The 18,442-nt window shown below is 37.0% G+C and overlaps 1 protein-coding gene across 1 annotated transcript in view; it reads left to right on the forward strand.

The window, feature by feature from the left end:
* Positions 1 to 18,442, forward strand: part of KLHL1 (kelch like family member 1) — a 234,593-nt gene that overhangs the window by 198,001 nt on the left and 18,150 nt on the right. The window contains exon 8 of the mRNA XM_032208096.1: positions 10,219 to 10,381. Coding sequence (XP_032063987.1) covers positions 10,219 to 10,381 — 163 coding nt within the window. The remainder of the gene's footprint in view (positions 1 to 10,218; positions 10,382 to 18,442) is intronic.

An 18,442-nucleotide genomic window follows, 5' to 3' on the forward strand; every position in this document is an offset into this window, starting at 1 on the left:
GCTTACAACAAGGAATGTCAACAGTATCCTGTGATGCTTTGGGAAGAGTGTAGTCAATAGAATAAGGGAGACGATCTTCTCCTACTACTTACCACTGGTGAGACACACCTGGCATACTGTGACCAGTTCTAGTCTCCCCAGTACAAGAGAGATTTGGACATACTGGAGTGAAGCCATTGAAAGGCCACTAAAATATTAAGAAGCTGGAGCATCCCACATGCAAGGAGAGTCTGAGGGAGCTCAGGCTGCTTAGCCTGGAGAAGGCTCATGGGGTTCTTATCAATGTACAAAAATACTTGATGGAAGGGACTAAAGAAAATGAAGACAGGGTGTCCTCAGTGGTATTGAGTGAAATACAATGTGAAATACAGGAAAAATAATCTAAATATAAGGTGTTTTGTTTGTTTTACTGCAAGGCACTGGCACAGGCTTCCCTGAGAGGCTGTATGAGTATTTTTTGGAGATATTCAAAAGCCTTCTGGATGTGGTCTTGGGCAACTGGCTCTAGGTGACCATGCTTTGAGCAGCATGGTCCAGGCAATCTCCAGATATGCCTGCCAACTTTGACCACTCTGTAACAGATATACTTCAAGTGGATCTGGGAATTTGAAACTGTCATAGGACAATGGGAACAGGATTCCAGCCCATCAAATATCTTGTTTCTCAGGCTTCAGTCAGTTTTCTTATAAGCCTGATGCCTGATCATATGACAATACAACACAGAATAGAACACTGCCAAATGATTATATTTTTGTCAGTTTTAACACCATATTTAAATAACTACAGCAGTTGTTTGATGAAGACAATTGCTAAACATATTTTATAAATCCTTAGGGCTTGTAGCACAGGCTTATCATCCATGCTTAAATAACTATTCCATTACTAAGAAAACTGTTGAATCTACATTCAGCTGCTGCTGATGCAATGAACCAATTCCTTTTTATTTAATGAATGTCATCAACCATATCAGGATTTCCATTTCTGCATTACTTCATTTCACTCTTATGGTTTTATTTAAGCAGTTCCATACTAAGATTAAAAAGACTCATCTCATTTAACAATCTTTGAGATGTATTTATTTATAATTTTCATTTTTCTATAGTTACAATAAAGCATGGAACAAATAAAAAGCATATGTCTTACTAAATCTGTGAAGCTGACTTTGCAAAATTTGAGGGGCCTCATCGCCTACTTACAATATTTGAAATCAAAACCATTTCATCAGTTTAAAAGAAGATTGGAAGTTTTTTTGTTTGTTTGTTTTTATTATTATTACATTTTTTCAGTATTACAGTTTAATTCTCCCAGAATGAATTTTGTATCTTACAAAGCAATGCGCCATTCTCCAAAAATGGATGGATAGATCCTTTAGCTGATATGGATGACAGAAAGATGAGAGAAGGGAGTCGAAGTCTCTTCCAACCTAGAAATTCTGTGATTCTGATTCTGTGAAATAAAAGGAGTGGAAAGGATGATGGTGGCAACAGAAGAAGCAGGGAGATTTAGGGAGAAAACACACAGAGTTCTTTCAGTGACCTTTAAAGTTCTTTTCATTTTTCAGAACACTATTTTTAAGATTAGATTGGTATGATTTTAATATTCCTGTATGATTTTTGCATTGAAAAGTAATCTGAAATTGTGAAAGTGCCTGATAATGAGTAAGCTGCTGCTGCATGTAGGAGAAAAGGAAATTTGCCTACTTAGTTACTTAGTTACTTAGTCCAGGCTTTCAAAATGTAACTTCTTAATCTTATTTTTTCTTCTTCTTCTTTTTTTTTTTCTTTCTTTTTTTCTTTTTTTCTTTTTTTTTCTTTTTTCTTATTTATTTATTTATTTATTTATTTTCTTATTTATTTATTTATTTCCTTTAACCAGAAAACTGAACATATTACAGTCAATATTTCTCCTGTTTTCTACCACTATCGTGGCAGGCAGGAGAGTGTATGTTATAGCTGGTCTCTTTCTGGATATTACTCCACTTAATAGAAATCAGAAAAACAGAATTAGCGTCATCAACTTCAGTTTCAGAAAGTGTGTCAGGGAGACACTTGCGCTCTAAGGACAGAGCTCTGAGTAAATACTGGTTGAGTAAAATAATAGGTTTTCATAGCATAGCTTAGAAAAAATACAAAATTATTTATTTTTTAGTTATAGATTTCCATGTCTTCACTTTTCAATATGTGTTATTAATATTAATAATTGTAATAATTGAAAAACAAACAAACAAACAAAAAGATAAAGCAAAAGAACTGTATAGTATGAGTACCTAGAAAGGGAATAATAATAAGAATATTAATAATACTAAATCCAACTGCATTTCTTTTAAAAAACAAAAACAAAACTGGTTGGTGGCAATTTGTCTGCTTGTATATGCAATGAGTTCTGCTTGTTATTTTTGTCTGCCTTTTCAGTCACACAGACATGGGTGTCTCAAATATATAAGAAGAGATTTTTTTCCATTTCAAAAGCTGTATATGCAATATTGTGATTTTTTATTAAGAATATTTAATAGTGAAGAGGAAATGAAAGCTTTTAGTTGGCACTGCATCAGAAAAGCAACAGCCTGACAACTTTATTTGATTTGATTAAAATAATTTGAAAGTTTTTCCAAAAAAATATTTTTATTGTGTTTGAAGCCATGTATTTTATAGACGCCTCATAAAGGAAGTTATTAGTTGTTTAAAGGAATGAAGGCATAAATTAAGCAATTACAACTTTTCTCTCAACTCTAATTTTATAAGTTCTAGGTATTTATCACAGTATCTAGGTATTTAGGTATTTATCTAGGTATCCTATCCCATTAATAACCAAAATTTGTACATTGTTACATTCAGCACATTCTGCAACAGTTTAGAAAGCTATATTTTGAGAGTAATTATTGAGAATGCATGACCAAAAGCATAATTAAAAAAATATATATATTAAAAAGGCTGGTGTAAATTTTGATCAGAACATTACCTGAAAGGAAGTTATGGGGAGTTGGAGGTTGTAGTCTTCTCACAGATGACTAGTGATAGGACAATAGGGAATTGCACTCCTCAAATTGCAGTACAGGAGGTTCAACTTGGAAATTAGAAGAATTTTTTTCTCAGAAAGAGTGGCTAGGCATTGGAATGGTTTGCCTAGGGAGGTGGTGGAGTCACCATCCCTGGGGGTGTTTAAGGAAAGGTTGGATGTGGTATTTGGGGACATGGTTTAGTGGATAATATTGGTGGTAGGGGGACAGTTGGACCAGATGATCTTAGAGGTCTTTTCCAACCGCAGTGATTCTATTCTTGTATGACCTTGGCAACTCCCAGAATGTTGTACAGTCTCAAGTGTACATAATTTACCAGTATTGCAAGGTGGGCATTTTTTATTTTCTTTGACTAATTTTCTTTGACTCAGACATGTGGGATGTACGTACAATTTTATTCTTCGAAAGCATTGGAATTGCCGCTGCGAGTCACTAAGTTTGCCTGTATTATCAATTAACTTAATAAGTTGGGCAGGAAGATGGGTATCTAGGTTCCAAAATCAGGAAAGGGCTGCACTGAAGATGTGGTCTCCTCTCTTTCAGGGTGGCTGTAAAGCTCTGGGATAAATCTCCACAGATTCTTCTGCAAGGACTATTCTTATTATGGGTCATGTTAATACAAAATGGAAAAGAGAAAAAGTGAGAGGAATGATAGGACACGGATAACTATGGTAACTAAGTGCCAGATGGCTCCCTGAATGTTTTTAATTTCATACAATACAGAGCTATGCAAGTAAGAAAAAGGAAGAATGCTCATCACAGACTAATAAGTGAGGGTCTCCACTGTAATGTGAATCCAGCAAAATAATCAAACTTCATATTATTCTATTATTTTGATACTTTGTCTAGTTGTGCCTTTTTTACTGTTATTATTATTATTATTATTATGGTCCAAAGAGCTGTGCAGGGATTGCCAAAAATCAACAGAAAACTGTTGGAAAGAGGTATGGATGATCAAGAAACTAAGAACAAATAGCCAAACAGTTTATTGTTATTTGTCAGTGTTATTTGACAGACAATATCACCAAAAGGTATCTGGTATATTTGAATAATAATGAGTACTCAGTAGGTGATGTTGGGTGTGCCCCCAACACCAAAATGTCTCTGATATGTAATCTGTGTTAAGCAATAGACAAAGAATGGATGGAATATAAAAAGAATTATTTATCAGCCCACTGGAGTTGGAAAGAGGGTGCATGCATGAAGGGTAAAAGAGAAACAGTAGATTTGCTATTAAACAACATGAAAGAAAAACTATTATGCAGTTAGATGCATTGCAGAGATCTAGCTGTTTTTCCCATGGAGATGACTGTCCTGCAAACTATCTCACTCACTAGAACATGAATTTATGTTCTATATCTATATTGCTTTCATCAGTAGGCCTCCTGCAATTGTCAGTTTGACAGGTTTGTCTAGACCAGCCTTCAGAAGTTTATCATTATTCCCCATAACATAGAATCACCACAGAATCATAGAATCATTCAGGTTGGAAAAGACCTCTAAGATCATCTAGCCCAACAGCCAATGAGAGTGCGATATTCGTGCCCAAATTTAGCAAGTTTAGACTGGATAATATATCTTATGGCTTGAACCTACTGCTGTAGATCACAGTAGACTGTGAGTCTGTCAGTAGATTTTCTGCAAAAGGACCACTGAATTTCACCCAGTCATTTCACTTTCTCAAAGACTTTGAACATGTCTTTCTAAATCCTATCAGTGTAGATATGAAAAGTTCAAGCAACACAGAAACTATCACATTGTTGTGTTCACAATTCCAAAAATCCTATATCCTCACTGGTTAAAATATGGAATATTATCCTAAGCCTGAATTTAACAGGTAACTATTTCCAGTCATTAGATCTCTTGTAGCAGAAATCATAAAATCTCTTTATATGGGTACTTATACACTATGATGGGAAATAATATGTTGATAAAGCCTACGTCTCTCATTGATTTTTCAGCAGGTTTTCCAGATTTCTAATGTTTCTTGTGTAATTCTTTCTGCCTCTCCATGTGGTTTACATTCTTTGCAAACACATCTACATCCATTAATTTTCATGGGTGTATTAGAGTTAGTTGGTACCAGCTGTGACTACAGGTTTCTCAATCTGTACCATTTTGCAATTTTGCTTCTCAAATATCTTCAGATATCAAAACAAAATTTTAAAAGGACACAAATCATTTTAAACAAGCATGATAATACTTTATGGAACTAATGGAATGCAGCACCATGTTGGTTTTTTGTTTTTGTTTTTGTTTTTTAATATATTTGCTTATTAGCTTTAAACATCAGTATATTTTATTTAAGTAATGCAAAATAATTATTTGCCCTCACATGTAATACAAACAAAACAGAATGAAATTTGATCTTGCAGAATCTGTCTAATATTTTAAAACACAAGGAGCCATAATGGCTCATTTGTTATGGAGCAAATGTAAGGATACGACTGCATTTGATATTCTGTAAAGAAGGAACCTTAAATATGAAAACTCACAGCAAGTTTGTACATGCTATAAGACAGCAACAGAGAAGATTACTTTTAGAAAGAATGGAAGGAATAATTTATCTACAGTTTTGACAGTAATTTTTCCTATTACAGAAGCAATGCAAACTGGCAAAAAAGGAAAATTTGTTATTGCACCACGTAATTTTTTTAAGCAAATTAAACTTTCTGATTTCTTCGTCTGTGTAGCAGTAACTATATATATATATATTTGGCAGAGGAGCAGGACATATATCTCACACCAAATCAGCATTTTTATTTTGTTATAACATAAAATTGCAACACTGCCCTCTGTCAGTGTAAGATTAGCTTACATGGAAATGTACATGATAGCAAAATATGTAGATGTTATTCAACAAGATCAGAGAAGTTAAGAGAATACTCTAATGAGCTTTGAAAAACAGTTGAATTGGTAACACAATAGCAGGTGGTAAATGCAAAGTAATAGACATTGGGAAAAAATCTGAAGGAATTGTGCATCTTACAGGGTTTTATGTGCATAAACCCAGTAAAGTTCTAATCATGGAGAAGTCAGTGAAGACTATTTTCCATATAATGCTTGCTGTGGTGGTTTTACTCTGCTGGGCAGCTAAACACCACAACTGCTCTCTCACTCCCCCTCCTCAGATGAGGAGGGGGAGAAGTAAAGCAAAGAACAACTCATGGGTTGAGATAAGGATAATTTAATTAAAGGGAAATAATTATAATAATTAAATAAAGATTATTATGAACTAAACAATTTAACTAAAGGGAAATAAAAAGGGAAAGGGAAAAGGGAGGGGGAAAAGACAAAAAAAAAAAAAAAAGGAGGAAAACAAACAAATAAAACAAATGAAGGGTATGTGGAAGTTCAGAGGAAAGAAATTACTCTCTACTTCCCACAAATGAGCTATGATTGACCACGTCCTTGAAGCAGGGCCTCAACGCATGTAGCTGATGTTCGGGAGGAGGACCAACGTTTTCACAATGAGAGCCCACCCCTCCCCTCTTCTTCCTGTTTCCACCTTTCATTGCTGAGTGTGACATCATATGGTATGGAATATCCCTTTGGTTGGTTTAGGTCAGCTGCCCTGGTGATGTTTCTCTTCTCACTTTTTTGCCCACCCCCTAGAAGGGTTAGAGAGAGGCCCGATGCTGTGCCAACACTGCTCAGCAGTAGACACAACACTGGAGTGATAACACTGCTGTTCCAGCTACAAGTGCAGAGCACAGCACTGTATGGGCTTCTGCAGGGAAAGTTAACATTCCAGCTAGACCCAGTACAGCATTGTTATAATAAACTGTAGCAAATATTTTTTTGGATGATTTAATCTTTGTTGTTCATCATCTGGGAATGTTTATGACTTTTAGGGAAAACTGAGCACCCAGCCTGTGTTTATGAAAAGAAACTTCTGCCTGACTAACCTTATCTTCTATGACAAGATGACCTACTTAGTAGATGAGGGGAAAGCTGTAGATATTGCTTATCTTGATTTTATTAAAATGTTTGACACCATCTACAACAATATTCTTCTGAATAAACAGGCTGCTCATGTCTTGGAAAGGTATATGGTTCACTAGATGAAGAACAGGCTGGATGGCTGGACTCAAAGAGTCATGGTGAATGAAATTAAATCCAGTTGGCAACCAGTCACCAGTAGCGTCCCCCACGGGTCAGTCTTAGTGCCAAGTTTGTTCAACATTTTTTTCAGTGATTTGGATGAGTGGATCAAGTGCAACCATAGTAAGTTTACAGATGATACTGAGTTAGCTGGGACTAACTCAGGCTAGGAAGGCTAGGAAGGCTTTGCAAAGAGATCTGGATAGCCTTGATGGATGTGCCTGTGTCCAATTGCATGACATTCAACAAGGGTAAGTGCTGGGTCCTGCACTTGGGTAAGAATAACCCCATCCAGCAGTATAGGCTTGGTGAAGAGAGGCTGGAAAGTTCCTCATTAGAAAAAGACCTGGGAGAGCTGGTCAACAGCTAACTGATCATGAGCCAGCAGCGTGCCCAGGTGGACAAGAAGGCTAATGGCATTCTGATTGGTATCAGAAGTAGTGTGGCCAGCAGAACCAGGGAAATCATTGTCCCCTTCTAGGTGGCAATGGTAAGACCACACTTTGAGCAGTGTGTTCAGTTTTGGGCCCCTCACTACAAGAAGGATATTGAGCTGCTTGAGTGTGTGCAGAGGTGAGCAATGAAGCTGAAGGGAATAGAAAACAGATGTTACGAGGCTGAGGGAACTGAGGTTGTTTAGTCTGGAGAAGAGGAGGCTGAAGGAAGACTTCATCACTCTCTACAACTACCTGAGAGGAGGTTGCAGTGATGAGGGTGTTGGTCTCTTTTACAGAATCACAGAGTCACAGAATCACAGAATTTCTAGGTTGGAAGAGACCTCAAGATCATCGAGTCCAACCTCTGACCTAACACTAGCAGTCCCCACTAAACCATATCCCTAAGCTCTACATCTAAACATCTTTTGAAGACTTCCAGGGATGGTGACTCCATCACTTCCCTGGGCAGCCTGTTCCAATGCCTCACAACCCTTTCAGTGAAGAAGTTCTTCCTAACATCTAACCTAAAACTCCCCTGGCTCAACTTAAGCCCATTCCCCCTCGTCCTGTCACCAGGCACGTGGGAGAACAGGCCAACCCCCACCTCACTACAGCCTCCTTTAAGGTACCTGTAGAGAGCGATAAGGTCACCCCTGAGCCTCCTCTTCTCCAGGCTGAACAAGCCCAGCTCCCTCAGCCGCTCCTCGTAGGACTTGTTCTCCAGGCCCCTCACCAGCTTCGTCGCCCTTCTCTGGACCCGCTCAAGCACCTCCATGTCCTTCTTGTAGCAAGGGGCCCAAAACTGAACACAGTACTCGAGGTGCGGCCTCACCAGAGCTGAGTACAGGGGGACGATCACCTCCCTAGCCCTGCTGGTCACACTGTTCCTGATACAAGCCAGGATGCCGTTGGCCTTCTTGGCCACTTGAGCACACTGCTGGCTCATATTTTCTCAGGTGACAAGCGATTGGATGTAAGGAAATGTTGTCAAGTTGCATCAGGGGAGGTTTAGATTGGACATTGAGAAGAATTTCTTCACAGAGAGAGTTGCCATGCATTGGAACAGGTTGCCCAGGGAAGTGGTGGAGTCCCCACCCCAGAGGTATTCAAGTGACTTGTAGATGTGGCACTAAGGGACAAAGTTTAGTGTTGTTACTCAGTAGGTCAGGTTAATGGTTGGGCTTGATGATCTTGAAGGTCTTATCCAACATAGATAATTCAATGATTAGGGTAAGAAGAAAAAAATCAACAACTGCAGAATATCTTCTCCTGTTTTTCTGTACAATCACAAATATATCTTACATGATTGCTGCTGCTTGCTTTCTGAGATGAGATATTGAGCTATATACATCATAAATAAAATTAAATATATGTTTTAATATTCTGGTAAAATTATAGATGAAATGTTGAACTAAAATATTTTTTCAAGAAGACCGCTCGGACCATATGAAATTGGAGAATGAGATCACTGAAGATTCTACAGAAAAAGACTTGATTCACACTTTATAAATAGTAATGTTTCAGTAATAGATAGTAGGTTTTTTTAAGTACTTGTCTATTTTAAAAAGAAACTACAGGAATAAGTTACTGTGAACATCAGGATGACAGTTATTCAAGCTCATTAATAAATATACTTTTAAACTGTGTTATATAAATAATATATATACAGATGTACAAATTAACCTTTGAATTAATGTCTGTTCTGAAGTAGAAAAAAACAGTTCTACTTAAAAAAAGGAAGCTTTACTTATTTTTTTTTAACTTTTTTTTTTAAAAAAACATATTCTTTTTTCCACAATATGTTAATATGTTTTCCATTCTCTGAAACTTTAATAATCTACTGTTTTCTCACTTTATAAGGAGTTCAAATTATGTGAAATGGAGCAAAATAAAAAAATATAAATAAATAAATAAAATAGATAAATAAATAAAAACACACTGGCTTATGAGTAGAATGGAATTTAGCCTAAGATTTCCAGAATAATACTTATTTGGGACTGGGGATTCACAGAATGCTGAATATCCCTGGGGGGGTTCCTAAGCTCACTGTATTGTAACAAATGCTGCTTAGCTCTGTCATATTTACCAGAGCCTTCTAAGCTTAACTGAAGATACCATGAGAATTCATCAGTTGCTTTGAACTGTTGATTTTAAACAGCTCTAGTTAAAAATTTGTCTCTTTGTTATTTATTTTTTCCTACTTCAGCTTTCATACTTTGCTTTTTTTCTCCTTTCTTCACTAGATAAAATAACCCTTATATATCCAACATTATTGTCCTGTGAAGTTTCCCATTCTCTGTAGTTGTCATTTATTTTCCTAAGGAAAGTTTTCATAAGGAAAAATGATGAAGCAGTTTACAATGTCAAACAAGTTACAGAAATCTAAGACTTTCACATCATTGACTGTTTATTCTATGAAGCAAATGATCTTCTCAAAGAATGAAATTGTTTGTTTGAGAAGACCTTCATAAAGCCCTGTTGATTGGCATTCATTTTATTCTTATTTGTTAATTCTTAATTAATAAAAATTGAAATTGGTGTTTCCATTTTTACTTTGAATATGCAAGTTTATGCATAGCTGCTATGGAAAACATTTTTTGATTATTATTATTGCTAGAAAAAGAATACTTTTACCTTCTCTCACTCTCTCCTTCATTTTAGGAGTTACAGTTCTTGAAGGGCCTATTTATGCAGTAGGAGGCCATGATGGTTGGAGCTATTTGAATACAGTTGAGAGGTGGGACCCTCAAAGTCAGCAGTGGACATTTGTGGCAAGTATGTCAATTGCCAGAAGCACTGTTGGAGTAGCAGCGTTAAATGGCAAGTGAGTAGGGTATTCTTATAAAGTTGAAACATTTTTTAGAAGGATAAATAACTGACACACAGTTGTAAAAAACTTTTAGCATATTGTAATAGAGGGTGTCTTTTAAAATAAATGTAGACACAGTTGTCCACACTTTCATATCTTGTGGATCTTACATTCATTTTAAATGTCAATTATGTATAATTTTCTATATTCCTTTTGCTTTTCTATTTTCCCTTTGTTTAATATTTATATCAAATACATAAGAAAATAGACATGAAATTTCAGTGTGTATGGTCAGTATAAACTAATTCAGAAAAAATTGTCAGATGACTCATCTGACTTGTATACGTTGTATATGTCAGTTCTAGTTAACCAATTGAGTTTAATAACCATCTAAAATAGTGACAAGATACATTGTTTATGCACTTTACACCTTGCTTCAACCAAACATTGGCCCATGAGAACTGCTTTGTCTAAATGCAACTACATTCACACAGAAAGTAAGCAGAAATTTGATTTTTGTCAAACCAGTCAGACTGCATTAAACCAGAAATTCTAAATGTGTTCAGAATCTAAGTTTCTCTGCTATAACTTTCATTTTTTTTTTTTTTTTTTTTTTTTTTTTTTTAACGCGGTACTTATTAAAACTCATTTTACAGTTACACTATTGTGTATTACTAGTTGCTTATCACTTTCAAAAAATTTGCTTTTAGCTATGTGGCTAAAAAGACATGATGTGAACTGTAAAATTTAGAAGTGGTATAGGAAGGTTTTGTAGACATCTACAATGGAGCCAATCATCCTCATCAGCTTGCCTTATGGTTAAATGAAGATATACATACTTTTAAGATATCACTTTTCTTACATATATCAGACATTTATGCTAGGTCAGCATGACGCTGTAAGTGCACATTTTACTCCACCAACTAGAAGGGAAACCTGAGGACTTTCTCAGATTCTGACTTCCATATTGTTCATACCTTAAGTGAGGAAAATAAATCCTACCATAGGCAATTGAACATAAATGAAGGGTAGTGAGTAAAGGACCACTTAACTGATCAGCTTCCATGAAATACTTAGTCTGTAAATCACTTACAGAAACCATCTGGTAAATATTTTGTAAAGAGACAATGAATCAGAAAGAATCATGATTAATTTTGTGCATTTGCCTCACCTTCAACAATTTATTTTAGAATTAGACAAAAAATTGTAATAGTGCCAAAAGAGTTTCAGAAAAATTTTACTCTTTGCTGAGTTTAATTTTATTTTTTTTTAAGGAAAAAAACATATATTTTTTGTTTGCATTTTTATTTTTATACTGGCCAGAATTATACGTTTGCTTAGTGGGTTTCACAAGAAAGTATGTGTCTGTATGTGCATTTTAACAGTGCTTGAGAATACTGGAAGAAACAGAGTAATGCAGATTTCTCAAATATTATTTTCTTCAGACTTTATTGATACTAAATGGCAAGGAACAACAACAACAAAACAAAACAGCTGCAGATGTGGGATAGAATGAGAAAATAAATATTGAAGACACGAAAAAATAGTTAATAAAAGTTAGAATTAATATATATATATATAATGACATATTAAAGCTATTGGGTTTCATGGTATTGCACATCGCATAGCTATTGCATAATTCAACAATCTACTACGTTTTTCCTGTCCCATCTCTTCCGGTTGAAAATTGTTCAGTTTACATACAATTGGACAAAATCTCAATAGTCCTTGTGCATATCCCACCTACTGTACAGGTCTGAGATTCTGAGATAGGTAGGCTGAACAGCTTTCTGGGATTGTCAGATTCTTTGCATTGATTGTAAGAGACAGTGAATATAAAAGTCAAACAAGACGCTTATTAATTTAATAGCCCACAAACAACTATGTTAACAGACTTTACTTAATTATTTAGTTAATGGTGTCACATGCTCAGATGATCTACTGCACATCCACGAAATTAGGATTTAGTTTCATGTTGTGAAATCACCTGTAAGCCACTGAAACTTAATTGTCATTGGTTTCTTTTACTAAGCTGCAAGGGCATTGAAAAGTTCCAGAGTAGATCAAACGGTCAAAGCCACTTTAATAACTCTTACTCTAAAGGAATACAGCTTCAATAATGTATGATCCATGCAACAAACTAGCAGAGACAAGATCTCTGATGAATGAGAAGGGACAACTGGTAACAATGGACATGGAGAAGGCTGAGGTACTCAACAACTTCTTTGCCTCAGTCTTCACTGGCAGTCAGGCTTCCTGTCTCTTATTTCCCTGAAACTGTATATGAGGGTAGCAAAGTCTCTCCCACTCTAAGCAAAGAGCTGTCAGAACTCCTGACACAACTTAACAACTACAAGTCTATGGGGCCTGATGACATATATCCCAGGGTCCTAAGAGAACTGGCTGATGAAATCATTAAGTCACTCTTCATCCTATTTGAAAAGTGCTGGCAGTCAGGCGAAGTCCCTGGTGACTGGGAAAAGGGAAACATCACTCCCATTTTTGAAAAGGGTAGAAAGGAGGACCTTGGGAACTTCAGACCAGTGAGCCTCACCTCTGTTCCTGGGAAGATCATAGAACACACCCTTATGGAAGCAGTGTTAAGGCACATTCAAGACAAGCATGTGATCTAAGACACTTAGCGTGGCTTCATCAAGGGCAACTTGTGTCTGTCCAGTCTGGTGGCCTTCTATGATAGAGTGACTGCATCAGTTGACAAAGGAAGATTGTCTGATGTCATTTACCCAGACTTCTGTAAGGCTGTCATATTCCTACCATGACATCGCATAGTCATAATTATGTGCTTGCAGCCCAGAAGGTCATCTGTATCCTGGGCTACATCAAAAGAGCCATGGCCAGCAGGTTGAGGAAGTCATTTTCCCCCTCTTGTGAGGCCTCACTTGGAGTATTGCATCCAGGTCAGGGACCCCGAGAACAAGAAGTCTGTTGGTCTGATAGAATGGGTCTAGAGGAGGACCCATAAATTGACCAGAGGGCTGGAAAACTTCTTCTATGAAGAAAGGCTGAAAAAGCTTGGAAATTTTCAGCATGGAGAAGAGAAGGCAGCTCTAGGGAGACCTCATTGTGACCTTGCACTGGACCTGTAAAAGAGATGTAGAGTGACTTCTTATATGGGCAGATAGTGACAGGACAAGGGGAAATAGTTTTAAATTGGAAGAAGGATTTAGCTTAGGTGTTAGGAAGAAATTCTGCACTCAGAGGGTGGTGAGGCACTGGAAAAGTTTGCCTCAAGAAGCTGTGGATGCCCAACACCTGTTCAAGACCAGGTTAGATGAGGCCCTGAGCCAACTGATCTAGTGGGTGGCACCCCGTCAGGGGTTTTGGAACTGGGTGATCTTAAAGTTCCCTTCCAACCCAAGAGATTCTATGACTCTGATTCTTAGTTAATAAATGATCACTTGAATGTGTGTGTGACATGTAGAACATTTTCAAATGAAAAAAGAATATTACCTGTGTTCTTTTTAACTGCACCTTTCACAGCAAAAGGACCATCCCTTTACTTTTATTCAGACTGATTTTAAATGGTAGAACATCAGAGCAGTACACTAAGTGTCAAATTAATGAACTTGCACACACAGGGAAGCAGAGCATTCACATGGGGCCACCGAGGAACTAAGGAGAAGGGAGTTCTGACCTTTACTGATCATCACATCTGCAATGATATGTTTCAGTGACCTTTATATTTCTACCTGTTGCTGTTATTTATATCAGGTATCACAAACTATTATTGATCTATGATAGGTGACAAAAAAGTTATCATTAAATCTTAACTTTTAAAAATAGTACTATTTTAAGTGCCTTTTCAAAGCAGCTTTTACTTTTCTTTTACTTGAGATTTTTTTTTTCTTCTCCTGAGGAACAGTGAAAGAGCACTGAGAAATGCTGCAGGACATTATTTCCCATTTATACATATCTGTCTTGTTCTTTTAACAGAGGAACAGCAATGCATTATTATTATTATCACTATTAATTATTTCTATTGCTATTATTTCTATTTATTTTTTATTTGTTTATTTCTGTTTTTGTAATTCTTTACAGATTCCATCTAAGTTTAGGCATTGTACAACAAGGAAAGGAGAAAGGGGATGCTAGGAACTGGAAGTTACTTATGCAAAGCTATGGTATGTTAGCCTTAGTTAACAGTCACATAGCCACCCGTCTCCTTGGCAAGCCAGATGGGCAAAAATAGGTTGAGAAAGCTTTCAGGTAAAGATAAAGACAGGGAGATCACTTACCAATCGTCATCATAGGCAAACCATACTTACCTCAGAGAAAATGTATTTTATTTATTGCCAATAAAAATATATTTGGGTAGTGAGGAACAAAGACAATTTTGGAGCAACATCTCTCCTCCCCCTTTTCCCATGTTCAACTTCATTCCTTCATTCCTGATTCCTCTAACCCCACCCCCAGGCAGCATAGTGAATGGGGGGATGCATATTGTCAGTCCATAACATTTCTTCTCTGCAACTTTTCCCTTTTCAAACATTTCCTGTGTTCCATCATGGGCTCTCTCAGTCCTTCTGATAATATTCAGCTGCTCCAGTGCAGGCTTTCTCCACAGGTCACAGTTGCTTCAGAAAATGTCCATCTGCTTCACCGTGGGGTCCTCCAGAGCATGGATATTGTCTCCAGTGCCGTGGAGCACCTCCTTGTTCTTTTACTTCTGTGTTGCCTCTGCTGTTTTTCTTGTGCTCCTTTTTGTCTCCTTGCTCTGCCCGTGTAACATTATTTTTTTTCTTCCCTTCTTAAATACATTTTCCCCAAGGCACCACCATCTTACCTGTATTCATGCCCTGCTAAGGCTGTTGGAGCCCTCTGGAATCAGTTCTGTCTGGCATGGGTCATTTTTCACCAAGGCCACCCATGATGCATCCCCACCCCTGCTGCTAACACCTTGACACCTGTACTCAGTACAATTGGAATTACTATTTTTGGCTATCTCTGTGTTGAGTTAGGAGGCTGGACTTCCTATCCAATGTTCTCTAAGTGGAGTTTGGAAGCCAGCAAGGAAACCATTTAAACTAGGCAAAGGTAAAAGTTGAAGGATGGGGATGGGATTCAGGAACCCAATTAGCAGGTCTGACCTGGGCAAATGATCAGCAGTAGCCAGGGCTGACTTTTTGATAGTGTATTTGAAAAAGGCTAGGTGGAATATTTAAAAAAATACTGGAGCATTTGGGAGGTTTGTGCTAAAGCTCCACCTGTAGTTCTTATTTCATAATTTTGGTACCAAAAGAAGTAAACAAATGGTCAAATATTATTGAGTTACTGACTAATAATTAATAAGCTGTAGAAATAATTCAAAAGAATGACTTTTTAAAGTAGGAACAAATTAATGTCTTTAACATTAGAGTTGTTTGAAAAGTGTCATCTTTATTAATTCTTTTTCTTTCTTTTTTCCTATTTAGCTTTGTCATTGATGTTTAAATGTATTCCCTTTTAATGTTTGTTTGAGAGGTAGTACGACGTAAAAATATGAATTTGTGTTTGTGTCCTTTATGAGATAATTTATAATCAATCACCAAATGTCAGATTTTGTATACAAAATCTTGATTGTACAGATAGAATGTTAAATGACTTCCACAAAATAGAAATTCTGTTTAACCATTCATAGAAATAGAGTCTACTAAATATTTTTTAAAGACTGCATATATGTATACAGTTACTGTTTTGTCCCTTCACACACACGCAAATTCACTTTTTGGATTTTCAGATAAATCACTATTTTTTGTTTGTTTGTTTGTTTTTTGAGAGTAATGACATCTAGATTAGTTTAAAAACAATGTTATAATTTATATTCATTCAGTTATGTTCATTCAGTTCCACCTGTTTTACAATAATTTGATTAGTTTAGTAATGTATGGATTATTTTATTTATTACAAGCTGGATTATTTTCTTAGCAGTGTTTTTCCTTTTTAATTTGAATGGGAAACACAGAGAGCTGGCCAATACAGGTATCGGGCTACGTACAGGGGAATATTTTGTTTTCAGGTTCTTTAATGAAAGAAAGCTGAAATTAATCTTTTGTTATTTAGATCAATATTGAGCCTATTCTAAGTAGCAGCTGCTTTTGTTTAATATGTCCCTTACGACTATTGTGCATTATTGCAAAGTGAATATCAGAAAGGTTAGCTTGCTGAACCTTCATTTTCAAGAAAATAGCAAAATCCAAACCAAATTAGCATGTGCACATGAAAGGTTCTCAAAAATTGTCTTGTACTTAGTCACTCACATGGATATATTTGTTGTGTAATGACCTCAGAGAGTCATGGGTTAATAATTCCACAAAGACCTTAATAGCAGTTCAGTGTCTGGCACAAGAGAATTAGCAATGTATTACATCCATATAACCACCTGCAAAACTTCACTGAGTGGCTGATTACAGCCTCCTCCAAGAGTTCTGCTCCTTTGCCTTTCATGCATCATATAGTAAACTATCTGTGGCATTTTCTCTTAGCAGAATCATTAAGGCTTATTAGTAATTCAGTGCCCTGCTCTGATCTTTTGTACTTTGGTGCACAAATTCATATTTCCTATGTGGGAATCCCATACAGCTCAGTGAATGTGCAGTTCAATTCATTTCATTATATTCATCCTACTTTTTCAATAAATATTTAACTTGGTGTTTTACCTCCAGCCTGTAAAGTAGGAAATCTCTGCACAGGCCTGCTTCTTTTCATGAGGCTAGGCTAGCCCTAACAAGGGGTAGAGGGGATAAAAGTTAAGTAAACATATGTGACTCAGGACAATGAAAATTGTGAAAGTTTACAGTATTTTTTTTCTAGACTCCAAGACAGAGTCATTTGCAACTGAGATACTTTTTAAAACCTAACAGATTGTTAGAAAACATGGCAGATGCTAAAGCCATTGCAAGGTGGGAATTTACTGAAGCTGTTTTCTCCTGATATACTATGATCAGGAACCCAGCTGCTTAGGCCACATTAGTATTTTGCAGATCACCCAACATCCAGATCACTAGTGAAGATGTTAAATAGGACTGGACCCTTTACTGATGTCTGGGATATTCTTCTTATTACTGGCCTCCAACTAAACTTTGCACTACTGACCACTAGCCTCAGGGTCCAGCCGTCCAGCCAGTTTTTGATCCATCTCGCTGTCTGCTCATCTAGCCCATACTTCAACAACGTCTTTATGAGGATCTTAGGCAGGACACTGTCAAAAGCCTTACTGAGGTCCAGGAAGAAAATACCTACTGCTCCCTGCTCATCCATCAGGCTCATGATTTCATTATAAAAGCTTATAAGGTTGGTCAGGCATGAGTTCCCCTTGGTGAATCCATGCTAACCACTCCTGATGATTTTTTTCATGTGCCTGGAAATGGTTTCTAGGTTTAGTTGTTCCATCACCTTCCTAGGGATTGAGGTGAGGCTGATCATTGTGTAGTTCCCCAGATCTTCCTTCTCACCCTTCTTGAGGACAGGATTGCCATTTTCTTTCCTCCAGTCTTCAGACACTTTTCCCAGTTGCTACAATTGAGCAAAGATTATTGAGAGTGGCCTTTCAATCACATCTGCCAGCTCCCTCAGCACTAGTGGCTGCATTCCATCAGAGCTACCAGCCAGAAGCAGGCCAGCACTGTGGGGGGACAATAAAAAGGGCTTTTTAAAATACGTTATCAGCATGAAGAGGACCAGAGACAACATTAATCTGTTACTTGATGAGGAAGGTCACCTCACAAATAGAGACAAAGCAGAGACATTTAATGCCTTCTTCACCTCTGTCTTTAACACTGATGGTGGACACTGTGACACACAGAGCATTGAGCTGGAGGACCTGGACTGCAGGAACAATAAACTCCCAGCAAAGCCTAAACTTGTACAGGATTTGCTGCTCCAACTGGGTGCATAGAAATCTATGGGGCCTGATGGGATTCATCCCAGGGTATACTGAAAGAGCTGGCTTATATCATCGTGAGATCTCTTTCAGTTATTTTTCAATGGTCTCAGGAATCTGGAGAGGTCCCAGTCCTCTGGAAGCTGGCAAATGTTCCAGTTTTCAAGAAGGCCAAGGAAGAATACCCTTGTAATAAC

The sequence above is a fragment of the Aythya fuligula genome, chromosome 1, assembly GCF_009819795.1.
Source record: "Aythya fuligula isolate bAytFul2 chromosome 1, bAytFul2.pri, whole genome shotgun sequence".
NCBI lineage: Eukaryota > Metazoa > Chordata > Aves > Anseriformes > Anatidae > Aythya > Aythya fuligula.